Source organism: Gasterosteus aculeatus, chromosome 15 (assembly GCF_964276395.1).
Source record: "Gasterosteus aculeatus chromosome 15, fGasAcu3.hap1.1, whole genome shotgun sequence".
NCBI classification, from domain to species: Eukaryota; Metazoa; Chordata; class Actinopteri; order Perciformes; family Gasterosteidae; genus Gasterosteus; species Gasterosteus aculeatus.
Window position 1 is genome coordinate 16,852,545 of NC_135703.1, and position 21,084 is coordinate 16,873,628.

General features: G+C 45.7%; 1 protein-coding gene across 3 annotated transcripts in view; it reads left to right on the forward strand.

Moving 5' to 3' along the window:
- The window catches only part of pxdn (peroxidasin), a 35,546-nt gene that overhangs the window by 7,353 nt on the left and 7,109 nt on the right, over positions 1-21,084 (forward strand). Inside the window, exons 2-16 of one of the 3 annotated variants that reach the window (XM_078089017.1) lie at positions 418-489; positions 1,428-1,499; positions 4,713-4,890; positions 6,634-6,705; positions 7,668-7,739; positions 8,360-8,529; positions 10,859-10,976; positions 11,401-11,570; positions 12,207-12,479; positions 12,822-13,097; positions 14,572-14,684; positions 14,911-15,067; positions 15,970-16,078; positions 17,837-17,994; positions 20,034-21,040. In XM_078089017.1, coding sequence (XP_077945143.1) covers positions 7,729-7,739; positions 8,360-8,529; positions 10,859-10,976; positions 11,401-11,570; positions 12,207-12,479; positions 12,822-13,097; positions 14,572-14,684; positions 14,911-15,067; positions 15,970-16,078; positions 17,837-17,994; positions 20,034-21,040 — 2,562 coding nt within the window. In that variant the 5' untranslated portion in view covers positions 418-489; positions 1,428-1,499; positions 4,713-4,890; positions 6,634-6,705; positions 7,668-7,728. The remainder of the gene's footprint in view (positions 1-417; positions 490-1,427; positions 1,500-4,712; positions 4,891-6,633; positions 6,706-7,667; positions 7,740-8,359; positions 8,530-10,858; positions 10,977-11,400; positions 11,571-12,206; positions 12,480-12,821; positions 13,098-14,571; positions 14,685-14,910; positions 15,068-15,969; positions 16,079-17,836; positions 17,995-20,033; positions 21,041-21,084) is intronic. The other 2 variants (XM_040199517.2, XM_040199518.2) reach the window with 2 other exon arrangements.

Here is a 21,084-nt window from a genome sequence, read left to right on the forward strand (position 1 = left end):
ATCGAATGGCTTAGCTGGAGATTAGATGACTCAGCCAAAGGTTCACAGACATAACAGTGTTCAGATGAGACGTCCCACTTGTCATTGTGTAGCTGGTAATGCCACATGGCAGGTAGGTAACCTATGACGTCACCTTCACAGGGCTAGTTTTATGGTGTCCAGCTTGTCGCTGTGATTGCACACTGAGTGATGAGTGCTATGTCAAAGCATGTCGTTTTCATTACACAGCCTTTTTAACTTTGTTAAGGGACAAAGATACTGAGACCAGTTCCATGATTGTTTTCTTTGAAGCAAATGTTAAATAAATCTGCCCTCGAGTGTCGTGGACTCCAGTTCATGCTTATGTGTACTGCCTTCCAAGTCTAACACCTACTTGATACTTTCCTTGGTTTAAATATATTTCCTTATGTTCTGCAGAGACCTGAGGTTCAATAAAATCAAGGATTTACAACCAGCCTCCTTCAGACGACTAAAGAACCTCAACACACTGTAAGTCGTTGTCCCTGCATGCTTGCATGAATGTGAACTTGTCTAGACAGATATTACCCTTTTTTTGGGATACCGTAATAATAATAACCAAGAAGGCTCCTTTTGAAATTGGACCAGGCCAATTTCCTAAAAGAAAACACAGAAAGATGGTCACTTCCATAGGAAGTCCTCTTTGTATTCACGCACACGCGCACACACACACACACACACACACACACACACACACACACACACACACACGTAAATCTGTGCTCTGTTCAGCTTGTGTTTCAGGCATGTGGGTCAGCTCGTAATCTATGAGGAATTTATTTTTCCACTTCCACCCACAGAGCCATTCATCATATGTCATCACATGTCCAGCTTGCTAGACGGCGCATTGCTAAGCTAATACAGCAGAAACTGTCCAGGTTTCCTTTTTCTTTTTGTGGGCAACAATTGGGCTTCCACATATCGCTTTTGTTAAGGCTGTTCAGCTGGAAAGAATACAACACACTCACTTGCTTTAAATAACATTCTTGAGGGGGCTTTCTCTTCCATATCTGCTGTGGAATATCAACAACTACAGTGATGCCACTATCGTAATATGTGCAGGGTATTCACCCAGTAGTTCATTCAGTTTCAAGGTGAAGAAAAGTCCCTTTCGTGCCTGTTGAGGGCTTTATATCCTCTTCATGCTTTCTGACTGAACAATAACAAAACTGACAACAACTGCCGGCGCTGCTGGCTGCTCTTTCCTCGATGTCGGCTATTTATTGTCGCAGCCCTACATAATATATTTGTCATTCATCCCTGCACAAAAAGAGCTGACAAGTGACCTCTTACCATTAGGAACTCCCATTTAAATCATTAATCTGTGAATTACGTTGCTCTGCATCTTGTCTTGAAAGCAGGCCAGAACAAACGTAACTCCAAAATAACCTCAGTTTTCTCCTCCACAGCCTCCTCAACAACAATCATGTACAAAGGATCCCCAGGGGGGCGTTTGAAGACCTGGAAAACCTCAAATACCTGTAAGTTGCCCTCATGCCAGTTTGCTTTTGCACTTGCGGTCAAGTGATACATTTTGAAGCCATGTGGCAGCGTTTTGTTCTCTCCGATTTGGAGTCAAAAGGTCAATGTGAAAGGAGTTGAGTCAACAGAAGATGAAGCAAAGGGAATTTACTCGCGCGAGTTAACTCACCTGACTAGTTGTAGTTAATTCGCCTGCTGTCGCGGCTCTTCTCCATAAAGACAGTTATCATTTCTGCCATCCACCATGGAAATAACCACTATTTCTGCTCTTTATTTGTTGTGGAAATTACACAAACGTCAGAACCGCAAACGCAGTTGTGTTTGGGCTCATGACGTCATCCGTCGTCTCTGGCTGTTACATAAAGTATATTCAGGCTTTTGGCAGCAACTCAACGCTGATTGACTCTCACGAGTCGGCGTTGGGCAAATTATGCCGCCCGTTAAATTTGCTTCATCCGCAACCATTCGCATCTGTTGACTTTGCATGGAATCTACTCGGGCAAATATTTCGCTTCGCTTTTGGTGCAGCAAAAGTGTGGAAGGCAGCTGTTTACACTGCTTAAGTCTCCCCTGCTCTGTTCCTTGGTACTTGTGTGTCGGGGAGTGTAGACCTGAATAGGGTTGTCACGATACCAAAATTATGACTACGATACTATACCTGCCAAAATATTACGCTACCCGATACTTACGATACCACAAGTAGGATAATGGAATATATTTATCTATGATAGTAATAAATAAAACATATGTAAGGTTCCTTTTTTTTAACCTGGTATCCGTTTGACTGTCTGTGGGATGAACAATGCTTTATTTACTTGCATAGTTTCATATTCTCACTTTCATATTTCCTTAACTAAAAATAAAAAAGATTAGGTGAAGATCCACCCTCAGGCTCCACCAGCATGTAGCCTATTGCATCAAGTGTGTATTATTTGGTACAATTTTGTGTGCATTCTGACCTCATGATCATATCGGCCCACATGAGTGAAATTGTAGGTTGTTTTGCATGTATATATTTCTGCTGGACTATTCAGGAACTTATTTGGGATCTTGCTTTGTCTTGTGTTGCTTGATGTTTGACTGTGTTAGGAAAGGTGTTGTCAAGCAAGCCAACAAAGCTACAGGGCTGCCAACTCTCACGGTTTCCCGATACCTTTCTAGTACCGGTACACCGTGCAACACTAGACCTGAAGCGAGTAGAGAACAGGTAGCTGAGGTTTCTGTGGGATTGCTAGTTGGCTGCCTTCGTTACTCTTGCGTTATCGTTCCATTGGCCTGAGTTGTGCTGAGAGCACACTCCGTGCTCCAGTGGATATGAGGACCTACATAAAGCACTTGGAAATAGAGAAGGCATATTTGATGCTGCCCAACTAATATTTGGGATAAGCACTTGAGACAAGATTATATCAGCTCAAAGAGAGAGAGAAGAGGGGGCTCTCCTTTTGGCTTCTCTCTGAGCTCACACAGTGACACACATTCTCTCTTTGTGCGGTAATAAAGTCCTGTGGCTATTTAGCAACTACTTTAATGACAGTGCCCCTCTCACTTAGAAGCAGAGTAGATCTAAAGCCTTTGTGATTAGGGTAAGTTCTCGTCCCAGTCTTTTCCCTTCCCAACGAGCCAGTGGTCTGTAGCTGGGGGCCAGATTGTATCTCCCTCCTCACTAACTTTGGAGCCCACCAAAGTCCACCCTGTCATCTTTGTCGTCCTCCAAACCTAACGTCTATGCAGGCGCTCTCTCTCCCACGACCACCTCCACCAACAGGTCAACCAGAGGTCAACGCTCCTCTTTGTGGGAACCCGCCGCTGTTTATTTGATCTTTCTCTAATTCTTCAGTCTCATCACATCCATCAGTGCTCTGTACTTGGCCCCAGTTAGTGTATTCATGCTTCGGTACATACTGCATCCTACCTCGCTTTGCACATAGAGCTTCTTTTAGTGAACGTTAACATAGATGCTTGATTGTATTCTGTACTGTATATTTGATGAGAGAGGAGACCTGCTTATTAAAGTGAGTTCTGTTGCGATCTGAGTCTCTCTCATGCACACACACACACACACACACACACACAAGGATGCAGTCCGCTGTGTTTCACCTTCATTCACTGCTCCTGCAGTTAAAAGCTAAATCAGTAACCGTTTACATGGTGTCACAACAATACGTTTGGTCACTCCGGTGTCACCCAAGTAAACTCATTACCCTGATGCTGATTGGTGAGGTTTGGTCCTAGCATCTATGGAGGCAGTGTCCTTTCTCTGTGAATGATAGGGACTTTTAGCTCAATATATTTGGACAATGTATCATTTTACATCTGATAAAGTATTTTATTTTGGCATAAACCTTTCATTAGCCCTCGTAAGCAACCTGACCCTAATCCTTCACAGCGAGGTTATTGCACTCGGAAGGGCCTTCAGGGATATAGAGAGGATGTTTATTTTTCCATCCATTGCTGTGAGGAGATCTGTACGTCTCGTCATGTCACATCATGGGTGGAACGCTGCAGAGTGAAATAGAGAGAAGGATGAACAGCTTTAAGCCATCGCTGTTCTAGTTTCACATTTCTGTAACATGCATGACGGAGGGAAAACATGCACATGTGTATGTGCTAAAATATGGGCTGCTTGGTGCTCCAATTCCAGAGGAGAAAAGACTAAACGCACATGGAATCTGTGATGTCATACTTCTTGTTATTCTATTGATTTTCATCTGATGCACAAGGTTTTCTTGATGTGCAAATATCTAATAATTTATTTTGTAATGTTTATGTACTTGAGTCATTAATTGAATGTAATGCATTCCATGAGTGATGTAGAAAGTCATTTCCTTTTCTGTTAAAAGTCTTAATGAGTGTTGAATAGTTTTGTTTTTCCCCATGTTGACCTTGTTGCACTAAACACAATAATCTCTTAAATATTCCTTTTTTAGTTTTGTCAAACACATTGTAATGGAAAACTGGTCCAAATAGTTTCCAACCCACTGCTACTTCTGCCAAATATCAATGAATGATTAGTATGATCCTCACTGGATAGATGAACGTCTTCAGTAAAGACACTGTACAAGTAGCAGCATTCATTTTATTTTAAAACCGCATCTAAACCATAGTTATCTGCTCAGATCCTCTACTTTCGCTCATAATAACCAGGTAGAAGTCAGATGATCTTTTGTGAGTGTGTATGTGTTACTAATGTTACTGATTATCTCTCCTTCCAGCTATTTGTACAAGAATGAAATCCAATCAATTGACAGACAAGCATTTAAGGGGCTTGTCTCTCTTGAGCAACTGTAAGTGACCATCTTCCTTGTCCACCTTATCCTTCTGCTCGACCAACTGCTCCTCCGCCCCCCTGCTGTTCCTTCTCCGTCTGTTTTATGCAATCCAGGAAGCCTGGTGAGGTCTACATGGTCACATTTGATTTATAGACCCTTTTACAGTTTATAAAAGTACGAGTTTGCACAATGTTTATGTTTACAACTTTGACATGGTCTGTAGGCCCTTTAAACGACAAACAACATTCCAGATGAACCCCAGTTTATTTCCTGTTGCAGTGTGAATTATCAGTGACAGGAAGTAACCTTTGACCGTAACTACAGACCCAAGTGGTTGCCTAGCAATGCAGTTTCCTTCAAAGGTTCTCTCGTGTCAGAGAGCATTTGTTGTGGTCTGTTTTTGAATGCTGAATGATAGGACTGTGTAGGCCTTACACCGGTATCATAACGCTCTGTTAGTCCAAGCACCTCTACCCTCTTTTCCACCACCACCGTGCATGCCTTGTGTGCACCCACCTTTGTATGCCACGTTGACCCTCTTTGACCCCTTTGCATGTGTTGTGGGCAGGACGTTTGCCACCCCGATGCAAAGCTCAAAGCATGTTGTCCAGCCGGGAGCTCCTGGTAGTGTTAGCAAAGCCTGGCCCACGTCTCCGGCCTTTCCTCCTGCTGCAGACACTCCTCTTGTGTTTATTTCTCAGAAAGCTCTCATGGATGTTGAGTCTGTGTGATCAATTATAGCTGCTTGCTTGTTTGATCTGTCACAGAACTTGTGTGACCACTGTATGCAGAAATGATCTTTTTGGCATGTGGATTATTATATTAGGGGAGTCCCCTGCCACCCCCCCCCCCCCCCCAAACAGCCTTTCCGACCTCCCGCTAGAAAGTCGGATGAATTTGATTACCAGTCCAGATAATCCCCAAACCTGGCATCTGTTTTGTAGTGTTGTTGACAAGTTCTGTACTTTATTAGCTCCTCTACATCCCCACTGGGCTGCAGCAGCCTGAAGCTCCTTTGAGAGGGGAAACACACTCGTTCCTATATGACCCACCACCACCGATCAGTTGATGTTGTCAGCAGGCTAATGGGGTTCATAGGGAGCATAGGAATTGTGTCCTTCTATTACCTTTAACGGCTTATCCTGCTGAAGGAAACCATTTAGAGTCCAAGCGAGCCTAAGCTGCATCCCTTTGGACTGTGGGAATCAACATGTTGATGGATTTTGTATTTATCTCGAGGAATACTGCATTTTCATTTTCAGTTTGTTTTGTGCTGCTTTTTGTCTTTGTTAGTTTTCCCTTTGCAGCTGCTTTGACTGTTGCTTTTCCTGTCAAGACAAGTACATACCCAGATTTAATTTTTTTTTTTTTCCATGCACGGCAGCTCCACACTAACATAAATATGTGGCCAATATGTCCGTGTGAGGAGAATACCCCCCCTTCTCCCTCCACTGCCCCCAGAGTAGGGAAACACTGCTTTGGCCACCAGTTGGATTATATTTTTGCTCAAGGGCATTTGGGGGCATAAACTCTGTTTGCATTCCATGAGATAATCATCACGCTTGCTCTTTCCCCGTGGGCCACCTTTCTACCTTCAGCCAGAGATTGATTGTCAGACCGTGTTTATCGACTACTCAACGCCTGATGTACAAATTCCTCCCGTCTGGCTGCTTTTAGCCGGAGCTAGTTCTCTTCAGTAGTATGAAGATGCACAGGCGGAGCAGGGTGCACTGGAGGACTCCTTGATGTTGGCATTAACACCCCCCCGTCTGCTCCTCACTAGGACGATGCACTTCTATTTTACACTGGCTGGTAGCCCTTATGCAGATTTACTGTGCTTACTCTACATCTCGTTCTCTTCCAGGTACCTGCACTTCAACAACATCGAGTCTCTGGAACCACAATCATTCACTCACCTTCCAAAGCTGGAACGACTGTAAGTTGAGATTCCTATAAAATGTGCTGTACGCAGCTCCCACATAGCAGGAAAAAAGCATGTGACGACCCCGTACTGATTCTAAGAGTGGTCCCTTCAGTTCCCATCATGCTAAGCTAGTGATGCCAGTGCTCCTTTCCCTCAGTAGTTGATTTGTTCAACAGATAACGCAGACCTACGCTGGGAGTGTGTTGGCTTTGCTTATTGTCCTGCTTCCAAAAATGAGTCAGAGGAAGAGAAAGAAACCAGTGGGACTGAGTGATATCACATCCTTCAAGAAGATATATATATATATATATATCCATTGTAGATTTTAAGGACTCATCCTGGTGACCATACACGGTTTTAAAGTAGTCATGAATATTTTACTGCCAGTAGGTCGCCCTAAATCCTACACACTTGTGGTTCAATAGTTTGGGGGGAATGTTTTGGGCAGAGCCTTACATAAACAGGAACATATTGTGATGTGTAATACGAGCCTCCAGGGCCAGAAGGTTAAGCCATGATAGCATGTCTGGGAAAATCATCATCTTTATGTCCCATTTGGAAAGTGACATATGATATGGCAAAGGGGTTTATCCTCAATGTGTTTGACTATTAATGGTTTGGTCAATTATTTTCAAAGATGTTGTTTCTGAAAAGTGCTGAATGTAGTCTTTGTGTGCTCTTTCAGTCCAGCTATCTATCTATTATGAAAATGAGAGCAGCAGCAGCAGCAGAGAGCCTTCACATCTTCAGGCTCTACCTCCACTAAAAGACTAACAAATAACGCCACTCATCTATAGCAAATTGTAAATTGGCTTATTTGAGGAAATTGCACTTTCTTGTACTTCTGAGTTTGTATCCTTATGGTTGAATGCACTTATTGTAAGTTGCTTTGGATAAAAGCGTCAGCTAACTGACATGTAATGTAATGTAAAGGATATTGTGATAAATTAGCTCACGTTTCTCTCTTTATTCAGGTTTTTGCACAACAACAGAATCTCCCAGCTGGTCCCAGGAACCTTCTCTCATCTTCAGGCCATGAAGCGACTGTAAGTGGGAATCTCACCAACCAACCACTGAAGCAGCTTTGTTCCACTGTATGTCTCATCTGTATCTCGCTCCCATTATGCCGGTTATCAACTGGGGTCCGTTGTCCGTCACATGTAACCACACTACGCGGTTCTCGTGCTTCCACGGCTGCACATAATATGCTTAAGTTGAGGCTGCAACATGAGGCCGACAATCTTTAACACAGCTTTAAACCCCAACCTGCTCCAGCCAAACGGCAGGGAAGATAATCAGCAGTTTGACCACTGTTTCCACCCTCCTGTGTTTGCACAAATTACCTGAATGTGTCAGATTAGAGCTTAAAACGACTAAGAAAGCTGCAGTTTAGTCATGGCAGATATACCTGGATATACGTATACAATCAATCAGACCCTGGTCACTAAAAATCTAATTTGTTCACACCTGTGGTAGACGGCTGTGTCCGTTACGAGAGGGGGAGGCCAAGCAGGGAGGTAATACCCCCCGGCAGCAGCTCTGCTGAGCCCCATGTTTGGACTGAGCTGTGGCTGGCTATGCCAGACTAGTTACACGATGCCCATACACGCACAGCTACGTGTCCATTTCTCACCCGCTATGTGTTTGCGTGTCTCTGTGTGTTCAGGCGGCTGGATTCCAACGCGTTAAACTGTGACTGTGAGCTGCTGTGGCTGGCCGACCTGCTGAAGCAGTACGCCGAGTCGGGCAACGCTCAGGCTGCTGCCACCTGTGACTACCCGAGCCGCCTGCAGGGCCGATCGGTGGCGACGCTCACCGCAGAGGAGCTCAACTGTGGTACAGACAACATTACCACACCTCCCACTAAGCATGACAATTCCAGGATGTGACCAAAGGGATTAGAAACGTATTTACAACAGGCTCTTCATCGCTTCAAAGGTTTCATCAAATATGATTTACACCTTCTAATCAGCTGTTGCAGTATATTGCCATCAGGTCTCACCGAACAACCTAAATGTGCTGCAACATACATTACAGCATCAACTAGGCACCACTTAAAGTGGCATGCATGTGGTTTCCATGTTTCTAATCCAATACACGCTCTACTCACAAAACCTACAGACCCCCCACCGTCACATATTAAATAGCAGGAATGCATATTCAACCTGTCTGACACAGGTGTATCCTCCCTTTGTGTCTGAGGTCTGCAGGCGACCAGCTGTGTGCACCACATGTGTCTCTAGTCTGGGTAGAAGTCATTGAGGGCCTCCTTCAGCCTCTCTGGTCTCAGCCCCCCTGCAGCTGCTGAGTCATGTATGATCTGTATGCACACGTACATGGGTGGAATAGTGTGATGAGGCATACACATTCTTTCTTAATCAGTTTGGTCATCTCCACAAACGGGGTACAACACATAGCAATAGCGTGAGGGTAATTAAATGCATTACTGGTTGTGTGCATGTATGTATTGGAACCATGCCGGCATAGATCAGATCAGCTTGGATCCATTTATTACGTCTGGAGGGAATAATTTAGGCTGATTGAATAATTCTTTATCTAACTGGCTCAAATATTACTAAAGACTCCCACTGTATTGTATCCCAATCTGTAGAGGGGAAGGAAAGTCCTAACCTCATTGGCCCTGAATCTTGTTGATGTTGAAATTAAAAAGGAAATCATCAACCGATACGGAGCTGAGACGACCTTTGCATTGCTGCTCTGTCTCAAATTCTAGTCCCAACGTTTATTGGGAAAGGGAAGCTTTGCTTAGAGACAGTTTATAGGGGAATATTCAAACTCAATCCAGGTTCAATGAGGAGATTGGTAAATAATGAAATTGTATGACGTGTGGTGAGTGTTGGCAGACAGAGCGGTGGATGGACGGCACTTCCGTGTATCCCATAAATAACAGCCAGCATGTCAAATATTCAATATTCAATATTTTTATCTTCTTTTACAAAAATGCAGCTGTTCAATGGCACACACTTTTATTCATTGTATCTTTTCTGCTAACTCCTACTTTACCGAAACAGTCCATGGAAAAAACCAACATAGTCTATCAAGAGACAGATGATCCCTTAAATAAATCTCTGCCCACGGAGTAACAGAAATTGAATATTAAGGAAAAGACGAACTCCTTTTCTGTTTACACAGGGGAAATGTGACAACATTCACATATGAACAGTAACATATTTTCAAACCCTGGTTACAAATATGTATGTCCTTCTAGCTCATCATATGAAGGCTGTGTGGTTGTAATGTTGTGTGGGATGTTTGGCTGTTCTTGTGATGCCAAGATGAATTTTCGTTGGAAATTATATTGTATATAGTTATGTATAAAAACAGCCTGAAAAAAGAATAGAATGCCATGCAGAATACTATTTTTAGGTTTAACTGCATCGATGCTACAGGTTAACTGCAACTAGCAAAGAAAGTCCAGCTACAATTGCGCCACCTTAATTGAAAAGTCCACTATACCAGGGAAGTGTCCACGTAACCGTGGTTGGCTACAAATGGAAGGGTGCACGTCATGGGTTACGGGTATTGAGAAAGACGCGGGACGGGCAGAAAGTAGGTCATCCATCCATCCATCCATCCGTCCTTCAAACTGCTTATCCTGCACACAGGGTCGCGGGGGCTGGAGTCCATCCCAGCCAACTTGAGAGACGGGGTTCACCCTGGACTGGTCGCCAGCCAATCACAGGGCTACACAGAGACACACAACTATTCACACTCACATCCACACACCTACGTCACCAATCCGCCTGATCCCCAGAGCATGTCTTTGGACTGTGGGAGGAAGCCGGAGTATGGAAGTAGTATTAGAGTAGTGGTAGTAGAGTATTGATGGAAATTTGATTCAAAGTCATGGCTATCCATTAGTCAAAATGTGTATGGACCCTGTATGAGTTTGGGTTTGTTTTAAATATTGGTATACACAGATTGAAGCCCATCTGCTGAGCAGGTTGGAGTTAGACCGTTTTACATCTCAGGGCGAGGAACTGACAGTCAGTAGCCAGAGGGGAGTCTCCTTTTTGTCTAAACCTCGTCTCCACATGGGGACCGCCTTCACACTTGGACAATATTGGCACATCCAAAACGAATGGACATGAATTTAAAGCTGTCTACAATCACCCTCCCATTGTCCCATCTGCTGTTCCTCCAGAGGTACCTAGGATCACCTCACAGCCCCAGGATGTCGATGTGACATCTGGCAACACTGTCTACTTCACCTGCAGGGCTGAAGGCAACCCCAAACCACAGATCATCTGGCTCAGGAACAAGTAGGACACAAATCAAAGACTCTTTCCTCTCACTGTTTTGATGTTTTTTGTTCTTGTGAACGGATGTGTCAGGCTTGAGGATGAACTGGCTGGCAGTCTGGTCAAAAGCTAACTGGGACCTCAGCAAACACACTTTAGGTCATAAACCAAGAAGGTGTATGCTAAATAACACCGGTTGACATACAACTGTGATGCGGTAATTGTAGACAACCGTCTTTATTCAGCTAGTTTGATTTGGTTAATCTCTTTAAGTCATATAGATTATTGCCATTTGAAACAAATTGAACAAAAATAACCAAGTTCTGGTTATGCTTTTTTCATTTTAGAAATGTTGTGATTGTGCCAATACGAATTTGGAATTTTGTAAAGAAAAACTGAATTCTCTTTAATTGGTGTTGATGTGCATCTCTGTGGCCCCTGCCAGCAATGCTCTGAACATGCGCGATGACAGTCGGCTGAACCTGCTGGAGGACGGGACGCTGATGATTCAGAACACCAGGGAGACGGACCAGGGAGTCTACCAGTGCATGGCCAAAAATGTGGCTGGCGAAGTCAAGACTTCACAGGTCACGCTGCGATACTTTGGAGCCCCCTGTAAGTGTCTGCTTTCAATCTCCACCTCTGCGCTCCACAGGCAGCCTATTAACTGCTAAAGCTGCATCGTGCAGCACGTCATGCAGAAATCTCAATGATGTCAATGTCCCGACAAATGAACTTCCATCAGACTCACATAACACTGGTAAAAACAAACCTTTCTCCACAGAATGTGTCCAATGCATCTTAACATCTACTTCATTTGATCATTGATGTTTGTGACGTGCTATCTCTCTAGATGTCTGCTGAGTAGCACAGGGGTTCTCCTCAGAGTTCATCAGGTCGAATAACCAGCCCTGGGAGCTCTGATGTTGTACATTTCCTGTCTTTGATTACTGTTCTAGCTGTGTACATATTTCCTCTGACTCCACTGTAATTAGTGACCAAACATGGATGGGACTCCGCCATGTTTTGTGATCGTAAGCGGTCGCTGTAGCCGCAGCAAAGTGCCGTTGTTGACAGATCTTTGTGTATGAACGGACCTTGCAGACGCGCTGCAGCTCGTTTTACTGTCTTCTTAAAACCCTTTTTTTCATCACCATTGCCTCCCGGAGGTCATTGATACCAGAAACCCAAATGAAAACTGTCGATTCCCCTAAGCCCATTCCCACGTCCACCCCTCTCCTCCTCCTCCAGCACGGCCAAGTTTTGTGATCCAGCCCCAGAACACTGAGGTGCTGGTGGGAGAGAGCGTGACCCTGGAGTGCAGCGCCACGGGCCAACCACAGCCCCGGGTGACCTGGACCAAGGGGGACCGCACACCCCTTCCCAACGACGCCCGCATCAACACCACCCCCTCCGGAGGGCTTTATATCCAGAACGTGGACCTGACGGATGGGGGACATTACACCTGTTTTGCCTCCAACAATGTTGATACCATACACGCTACAGCGTATATCATTGTACAAGGTAGCTATCAGACCTCCCTTTACTCTGTCAGGTAGACTTGGGCATTTTGAGTTAATATAGTCTGCGTGTCACATTCTCTTCTGTTTCTGATCTTGTATTTTGGATAAACTGGAAATGCTGACTCATTAGACACAGAGTATCTTTGTTCATGAAACAAGATGAAAAAATCTGGTGACACTGGACACAGTGATTTTGCCTGCTATTCTAAATATGAACCACGAGGTTGCTCACATTAGCAGTCATGTTTTTTCTAAGCGACTCATCCCAACAGTTGTGTAACAGCTCTATAATGTGTCATGTAAATTAAATTAACTGAACTGCTATTTTCTCCTTTGCCCAAAGCGATCCCCCAGCTCACTGTCAGTCCACAGGACCAGTCAGTCCTGGAGGGTCACACGGTGGACTTTCCCTGTGAGGCCAGTGGTTCCCCCCAGCCGGTGATTGCTTGGACCCGTGGGGGCAGTCCGTTACCCCTAGACCGCCGGCATGTGGTCCTGGCCTCCGGCACTCTCCGCATCACTCGCGTGGCGGCCCACGACGAGGGCCAGTACGAGTGCCAGGCGGTCAGCCCCCTGGGGACTGTGCGCTCCGCTGTGCAGCTCAGCATCCAGCAGAGAGGTGAGGGTGTAGGGTGCAGTCTCAAACTGACCACGTGATCCTTCAGGTCACAGCTAGGCGAGGATCACGCTCAGCTGCTGCAGGGGTTAATATGGAAAAGTCCTGTAAGACAAGGGTCAAATATTTGGTCCTCATCAAACACTGCATGGAGGCGGAGGGGAGTGGTGGGTGGTTGAGTTTGAAGACTGTTAGAGCGGTGGAGGACTCTCCAGACACAGCATATCACATGCAAATCTTCTATTAAACAGGGCTCATTTAGATAGCAAGATAAATCACTGCAACTTTTCCTCCTTTATAGAATGTATTTGCAAAGTACATGTAATTATTCAGCATGTGCTTGTGTTTTTAATTTGTTTTTACGAGGTTAATGTTTGTCTCTCGGTGTGTGTGTGTGTGTGTCTGCGTGCACACAGCTGAAATGAAAGGCTTGACATAGCACAGGAAAACATGTCCGTCTGTAATCCTGTGATGACACCATGTTTTTCCATGTAGTAATGGCTGTTAACACGGCACAAAGTATACGTTGCATAATCGTCCCACTCTGCCAGAGCGCTGTATGAGCTCACATCCATGCTGGCGCTGTGTGACGGCTGCATTGTTCTTCCAGCACTGTGCAGAGAAATAGACAGAGTATTTGTATATAAGTGCAGTGAAAGTATAAGTGAAAGCAGTGCATAAGATACATTCCAGTGTCCCACTGGATGATGTTACCTGTGTTGGTTACAGCACACGCCTCTTCCACGTTGCCTGCAGCGTTGGCGTTGTGTATTGTACACTGCAGTGAACCCTGCGTTTTAGAAAGTGCCACTTTGATTTAAGGGCAGTTAATTACCGTCAGACTACGTGTTTCAAAAACTAGTGGGATTTTCCCATGGCCAGGTGGCCCACTGCTGGGAACTACATGGGAACATGAAGGAATTTGAACCATGTGTGTGGGGGGTGGGAGCAAATATCCCCCTCTCCCACCAAACACCTCAGCTGTGGAAGGGTTGTGTCATGAATGTTAGACAGTATAACACAATGACTCTGTAATAATGGCCAACACTGTTTATGTGTGGGCAGGATGGAAAATATCTACCTCCTTTTGTGGTAAAGTTCATTATTTAAAACCAATTGATAGATGCTGCTCACACAATACGTTCAATAGCAAAACGTATGAGCCATTGCCCTAGTTCCTACCACATGAAGCAATGCACTATTTCCTTTTCCACAAACAGTCTGCCTTCATCGTCCTTTTGAACTCCACAAAGACTGTTAGATGTGTTTTTTTTCACGTTTTGCTGCTCTGTCATAAAGGAAAGAAAATCGCGCGCGCGCGTGTGTGTGTGTGACACTAGAACAAAAATGTGCTTTTTATGCTTTCATGTCTGCTATGATGGACCAGATGATGCAGTTGATACATGTACAGTACTTTGAACACTGTCGCATAATCATTAACACATGCATATGTGTGTGTATGTTTTAACTCATTCAGTAACGCCTGTTTTCACAAATGCTCCAAGGGACCTGACGGTGGAGTCTGGCCAGGATGTCCAGATTCCCTGCAGCGCTCAGGGCCAGCCACAACCTGTCCTCACCTGGAACAAGGTTAGACAATAGAGCTCCTCAGCGCACCGCCGCAGTGGTTGAATGAGAACAGGGGAGGAATAAAGGGACTTGTCTCTGGGTAATCTGCCATTATATTAGTTCAGGCAAATAATGACAGTAAAGTACCTGTGATTAACATGCTGAGTCAGTTCCAGTTTCCACCCAAGAACAAAACGGGTCCCACGGACATCTCCCAAGGTCATGACCTCTACCCTCGCTCCCCCAGGACGGTGTGCAGGTGACTGAGAGTGGGAAGTTCCACATAAGTCCCGAGGGTTATCTAGAGGTAAAGGACGTGGGCACTGCTGACGGCGGACGCTACGAGTGTGTCGCTCGCAATCCCATCGGCTATCAGGTCGCCGGCATGGTGCTCACTGTCACAGGTAAACACGGTGCTGTCTGTCTGCACGCCGCCCGTAGCAGGAGCAAGCTGGGGCGACATTAACAAGCGAGCTAGTGTGTAGCTGCAGCCAATCTGGTCACATTTGTGATTGTTTTTTGTAGTCATATAATAGTAAGTAAATGCTCTGATCGAAAGCTTGATTCCTGGGGAAGGAACTACTGGAGGCACAATGTTGGGAAGCAGTTTGTCAGCTGTGTTGGTGTTTCCTGCTTAGATTTCTCAGGTCAGACCACAGCACTGTGGTTCTCAGTTGTTGTCCTACTTTCTTGGTCGTCACGTTGCATCTCACCGCGTCCCATAGCAGCTTCAGTCACTGTATTTCCTTGTGAATCGACTGTGCTTGTTTCTCCGAGCACTCAAAGCTCCCAAACACCATGCCATCATTCGTACACAGAAGCTACCGCACCAGGTGCAACCTGCCCATGCGGATTGCCCAGCATTTATACCCACTCACACACTGTAGGCTGTGGGAGCAAACTGGGATTAGAGGTCTAAGGACACAGCAACATGGACGATCCGCTTTCCCACTGAGCCACAATGGCATTGTTTACTCCATCGGTCAGGATGGCCCTATCCGCTGTAACCGCCGTATGACAGGGCAGAGTGGTGGTCATTAGCTAGCTGATTGTCAGATATATGACGACAAAGCCCTGAGAACCACTGACAAGAACGCACTTCACTACTGCTCTGTATCAACACTGGTTACTCTGTGATATGAATGTCGAATAGAGAACCTTTAAATAAGCAATGTAATGTGAAAAGGACTCGCGCACAAAAGTGGAAAAGAAAAGGTTGTGTTGAGCTAATCTGTATATGCTCCTTAAGATCAACATGCTTGATTTATTATTTCTAATCGACCTGTCTGTGTCCGTGGGCCAACAGTCCCTGCAGTCAGCAGGGAGGGCGACCCCTTTGTGAGCACGTCCATCGAGCAGGCCATCCGCAATGTGGACAGCGCCATTGAGTCGACGCGGAGACGCCTCTTCGATGGGTAAGTGACTCTTTACACTCCCTGAAGTGATTGAATCAGTAATCCATTAATTATGTGTCAGCATAATCAGACCACCATATTTAAAGTCATTCAGGAATCAGGTCAAATATAACTTCGAGTTATGTTAATTTTCACATTTCATAGCACACGTTTCTCCACCTAATGCTTCATTTGCAAAGTACCGCACGGCTCTACTGTAAGAACAGACTCGGCACGCTGATCTCTTCACCTGCTGTCCGATATATCCAACGTTGTGGTACACAACCGAACACCTAGTCATCATTATTAATATATATATATATATCATTTTTGGTGCAGACTGCATGGTTTCAGATTTTGATTTGTATTGTCCTGTTTCTCTTCCTGTACAATGTCTGCACAGGAGAGAATCTTGTGGTGCTTTGAATTGAATGTATTTTTATTTGTTCTATATTTACACAGGTCACATATCTTTAAAACTAAATGCATCTTTGTCATAGATTGTAGCCGAGCGTGCAGCACTCTTCAACTATAGTTTGTAATTGATGCTTTTTATTTTTGGCTGTGCAGTCTCAGTCCTGAGCTACATGCTCCTCCTGGGGCTCCAGTTGGACCAGAAATGTCTCACATCATCTGGGCACATGGACTGCATGTTTGAAGCCTGACTCAGGGCCTTCTGGGAGAAAATGTGCTTATATTGAGCTATTTCCTGTTTTAGGAGTTTGCAGCTCTAAAGATGGCGATCAGAATGTTCCATTTAAAAACGTTCCCTTGGGGACAGACATTCAGTCACACAGTGGTTCCCACAGCTTCAGTCACTACATAACTGCTTGCCAAGCAATCCTTATCTCCTCTTCTTCTGTACGTCAGCGTAGGCATTTTGGGGATGATAAAATGAGTATTAGGTCTTTCTTGGTTCTGTTTTGCATGGACCCGGGGTTGCAGACGTACTGTACGTGCTTTTGATGTAGCTCCTGAGTGTCTCCTTCCTGTTGAGTTATGTGGTTAGCAGCTGTGTTGTTCTTGGCATGCTCACGAATGCACTCTGCCCACACATGCGTTCACAAACACGCATACACGAAGCCACGCATGGAGAGGAGCAGCGTACACATGAAACCTCGCTGGAGATGAAGGGATTTCCCGCTCTGTTGAATGGCGGTCGCAGATAACGAGGCAGCCTCCTCCTCGGCTGATCGCTCAAAATGAGAAATGTTTCCAGCACGTGTTGATCTGATCAATTGTCAAATAGCCAAACCTCGGCTTTTTTTGACGACAGCAGCTGTTCATTGTGGAAACAAATTGCATCTGTGACGCCAGCTTTTCCAGATGATCAAATACGATTAGGCAGCCATTTTCCCACGGCGAAAAACAACAACAATGTAAACGCAATTTTAATCAGTGTGACTGACAGCTGTTGACACCCCTGTTAGTGCTGCCGACTTCCTGTGAGGAAGAGAAAAGGAAAACGCACCACAGAATGGAAACACTTCAAACTTAACAGAACATTTTTTTGAATACATTTACTTTGTATACACACAAATTTACACAGTTTGTGTTGCTGCTGTACCAGTAATCACATAAAACGCTACTTAGCTATTTAGCACATTAAGATGTAAAAATGGTTCATGTTTCAACGTTATGTCACAACCAGGTGAAGTCTCTGTTTGAAAGACATGTCCTGGTTCATCCCAGATAATATGACCTGAGGTTGAAAGTTCCTGTCCTGTTCATGGTGGTTGGTTCTCTGCCTAACACCGTCTCCGGCTCTAATCCCTGCAGTCAGCCTCGTACGCCAGGAGAGCTGCTGGCACTCTTCCGGTATCCACGTGACCCCTACACGGTGGAGCAGGCCCGTGCCGGGGAGATCTTTGAGCAGACTCTTCTGCTCATCCAGAACCACGTGAACCAGGGTCTCACCGTCGACACCAACGGCACCGGTGGGTCTGACAACCACATGTGAAAGACTGTGCCTTTTGTACCTTTACTGTAACCGAGTCACCACGTGTACAAACAAGGCTCCAACTATGATTTTAATAAGACTGGTTGGCTGTGTAAAATGTGTATGTACACCAGGACTGATAAAATCCATCCACTCTGTGTGAAGATTCATGGAGCGAGGCCCAGGAGACGCTGCTGGTGAACATGAACCCAGTTCCAACACAATGTGCTTATTTTACCTGAAACATTGTCTTGTACGTGGACGCTTCTTTTACTTTACTTTTCTCTTCAGAATAACTTTAGGTTGTGGATGCCGGTGATGATAAGAATCAGAGGTTATCTTATCTACACAAAATAAACTACAAAGCATGAGCTGTATAGTGGCAACAGTTTGTTTAACCTGCATTGGAAGTAAAGTAAAACAGGCGCGACATACAGCAGAGAGCTGTGCAGAGGAACTACTCCACGTGTCAAACAAACAACGGACCACTTAAAGCACTGCTAGGCTAAGCTAGCAAATGTGGGGAGATAGTTTAACATGTTCCACCTGAATTCTGCCTCCAAGATGATCAAATGTGTGTGGTTTTGCGTTTAAAATAACATTGACAATTAAACAATAGTGTCTAAAATACACACTTTCTAAAGTGATTACTCATTATTTAGTCTTTAGAAGAAAAACAAACATTTATTAAAAAATCAACAATATTCATTAATCACCATTCGAGATTAATGAATTTCAAAATGAGTTTGTTTGTTTTCTATTGGCGGCTCTAGTTGCCAGTAATCAGTGCGATGGCTCGGAGGAAGGACTGCCCTGTGCTGACTTTATCCTGGGGGGAAAATCACTAAACTTTACGTCAATGATGCGTAATCACTGACTTAATAGTTTTTTATTGGTAGTATTAATATTTGTATTGGCAATTTTTTGTGACAAATGGAAATGACACAATCAACATCCTGCTAAAGTCTGTCTGGATTCAAGTCAAGTCTCATGAGCCAGTAATTCCGTTCTTGACCTCTCTAAGGATTGCCGTGTTTTTGTGAGTACATCCAGGCCCTCCCTCCGTCTGCCATTCCCTCTGCAGCGGGAACAACGGCGCAGAGACCTATTGGAGTTCTATGAGCCATGTCACACCCACCAACACCGCTGAGCATAGGACCCTTTTTGAGAAGGTGTTTGCTGGTGTACAGATCTCTGCCTTCCTGTTTTCTTGTGTGTATGTGTGTTCACACAAGATGTTGATGTTTGCATTCAGGTCTGCATGGCAGACGGCAGGGAAAGTATTCATTGTGATGGGCGGTTAAATGCAGCCGGTTGTGCTACACAGGGTTTTGGGGGAGAGCGTGTCAGATGTGGGGCTTTGGACAGCTTCGGTGTAACAAATACGTATATATAAAGAAAAATAAGTGCGCCCATGATGTGTTAACGAGTTCCAGCTCGTCGAGTTAGTCCGAGGAAAAAAAAGAGGCAGGGAAAAAGAAATGAGCCGTGTGTAATGCGAACAAAGGGAGAGTCAGGCGGTGTTTGCGTTACTTATGCCAACAACTAAGTGTTCATTGTTGCACCGTCCCCGAGCCAAGCTCCCAGAGACTCTTCTCCCCGTCAGCAGAAACAAGCATGTGGCGTATGTTGAATCTCTACACCCACACTCTGCATTCACACACCATAAGACCACCATACACCAACAAGCTGTGCAAAGCGCTGGTCCCTTTTACCCTTACCCCACACAGGAAGGTCTCAGCCAACCCTTTGGCCGCACACACTTGACAGTTGTCCGAGTGCCATAACACACCTCAGACCCCCACACACTTTGATATGCTGCAGACTGGAGCTCTCACATAGGAGGTCTCGCGTATGGAAGCGAGTCGGGGCAAGTGAGCGACACACTATATGCAGCCTGTGCCCTCGGGGGCACAAGGTGCTTGTAACTCTGCCATAAAAAAGGATGTATGTGAATAATATGTTCGGGTGTATCCCAATGGAAAGCTTGGCTGTTGACCTCCAGCCTCTGCTAATGAGATCTGCCTCTTTCCGCAGCATTCCGCTACAACGACCTGGTGTCCCCTCACTTTCTGGACGTGATCGCCAACCTGTCTGGCTGCACGGCCCACCGTCGCTTCAACAACTGCTCCGACATCTGCTTCCACCAGAAGTACCGCAGCCACGACGGCACCTGCAACAACCTGCAGCACCCCATGTGGGGCGCCTCGCTCACGGCCTTCGAGCGACTCCTGAAGTCGGTCTACGACAATGGCTTCAACCTCCCGAGGGGGGCCACCGAGCAGCAGCACAACGGATACAGGCTGCCGCTGCCGAGGTTGGTGTCGACCGCCATGATTGGAACGGAGACCATCACTCCTGACGACCGCTACACCCACATGCTGATGCAGTGGGGCCAGTTCCTGGACCATGACATGGACTTGACAGTGGCGGCCCTCAGCCAATCGCGGTTCTCCGACGGTCAGCTGTGCACTCAGGTATGCACCAATGACCCGCCATGCTTCCCGATCCAGTTCCCGGCCAATGACCCCAAGCAGCTGAGGAGTGGCGCCCGCTGCATGTTCTTTGTCCGGTCCAGCCCCGTGTGCGGCAGCGGGATGACCTCTCTCCTGATGAACAGCGTGTACCCCAGAGAGCAGATCAACCACCTGACCTCTTACATCGATGCTTCAAATGTCTACGGCAGCTCGCGCCACGAATCTGAGGAAATTCGAGATTTGGCCAGCCAAAGGGGTCTGCTGCGCCAAGGCATCATCCAGCGGACGGGCAAGCCTCTTCTGCCCTTTGCTGCCGGACCTCCCACTGAGTGCATGAGAGATGAAAACGAGAGTCCAATCCCTTGCTTCTTAGCTGGCGATCACCGCGCCAACGAGCAGCTGGGTCTGACCGCCATGCACACCGTGTGGTTCAGAGAACACAACCGGGTAGCTACAGAGTTACTGAGACTCAACCCCCACTGGGACGGGGACACCATCTACCACGAGGCCAGAAAGATCGTGGGGGCCCAGATGCAGCACATCACCTACAAGCACTGGTTGCCAAAGGTAGAAACGGTCATCTTAATTCTAGCGCCTCTCTGTTGCGATTC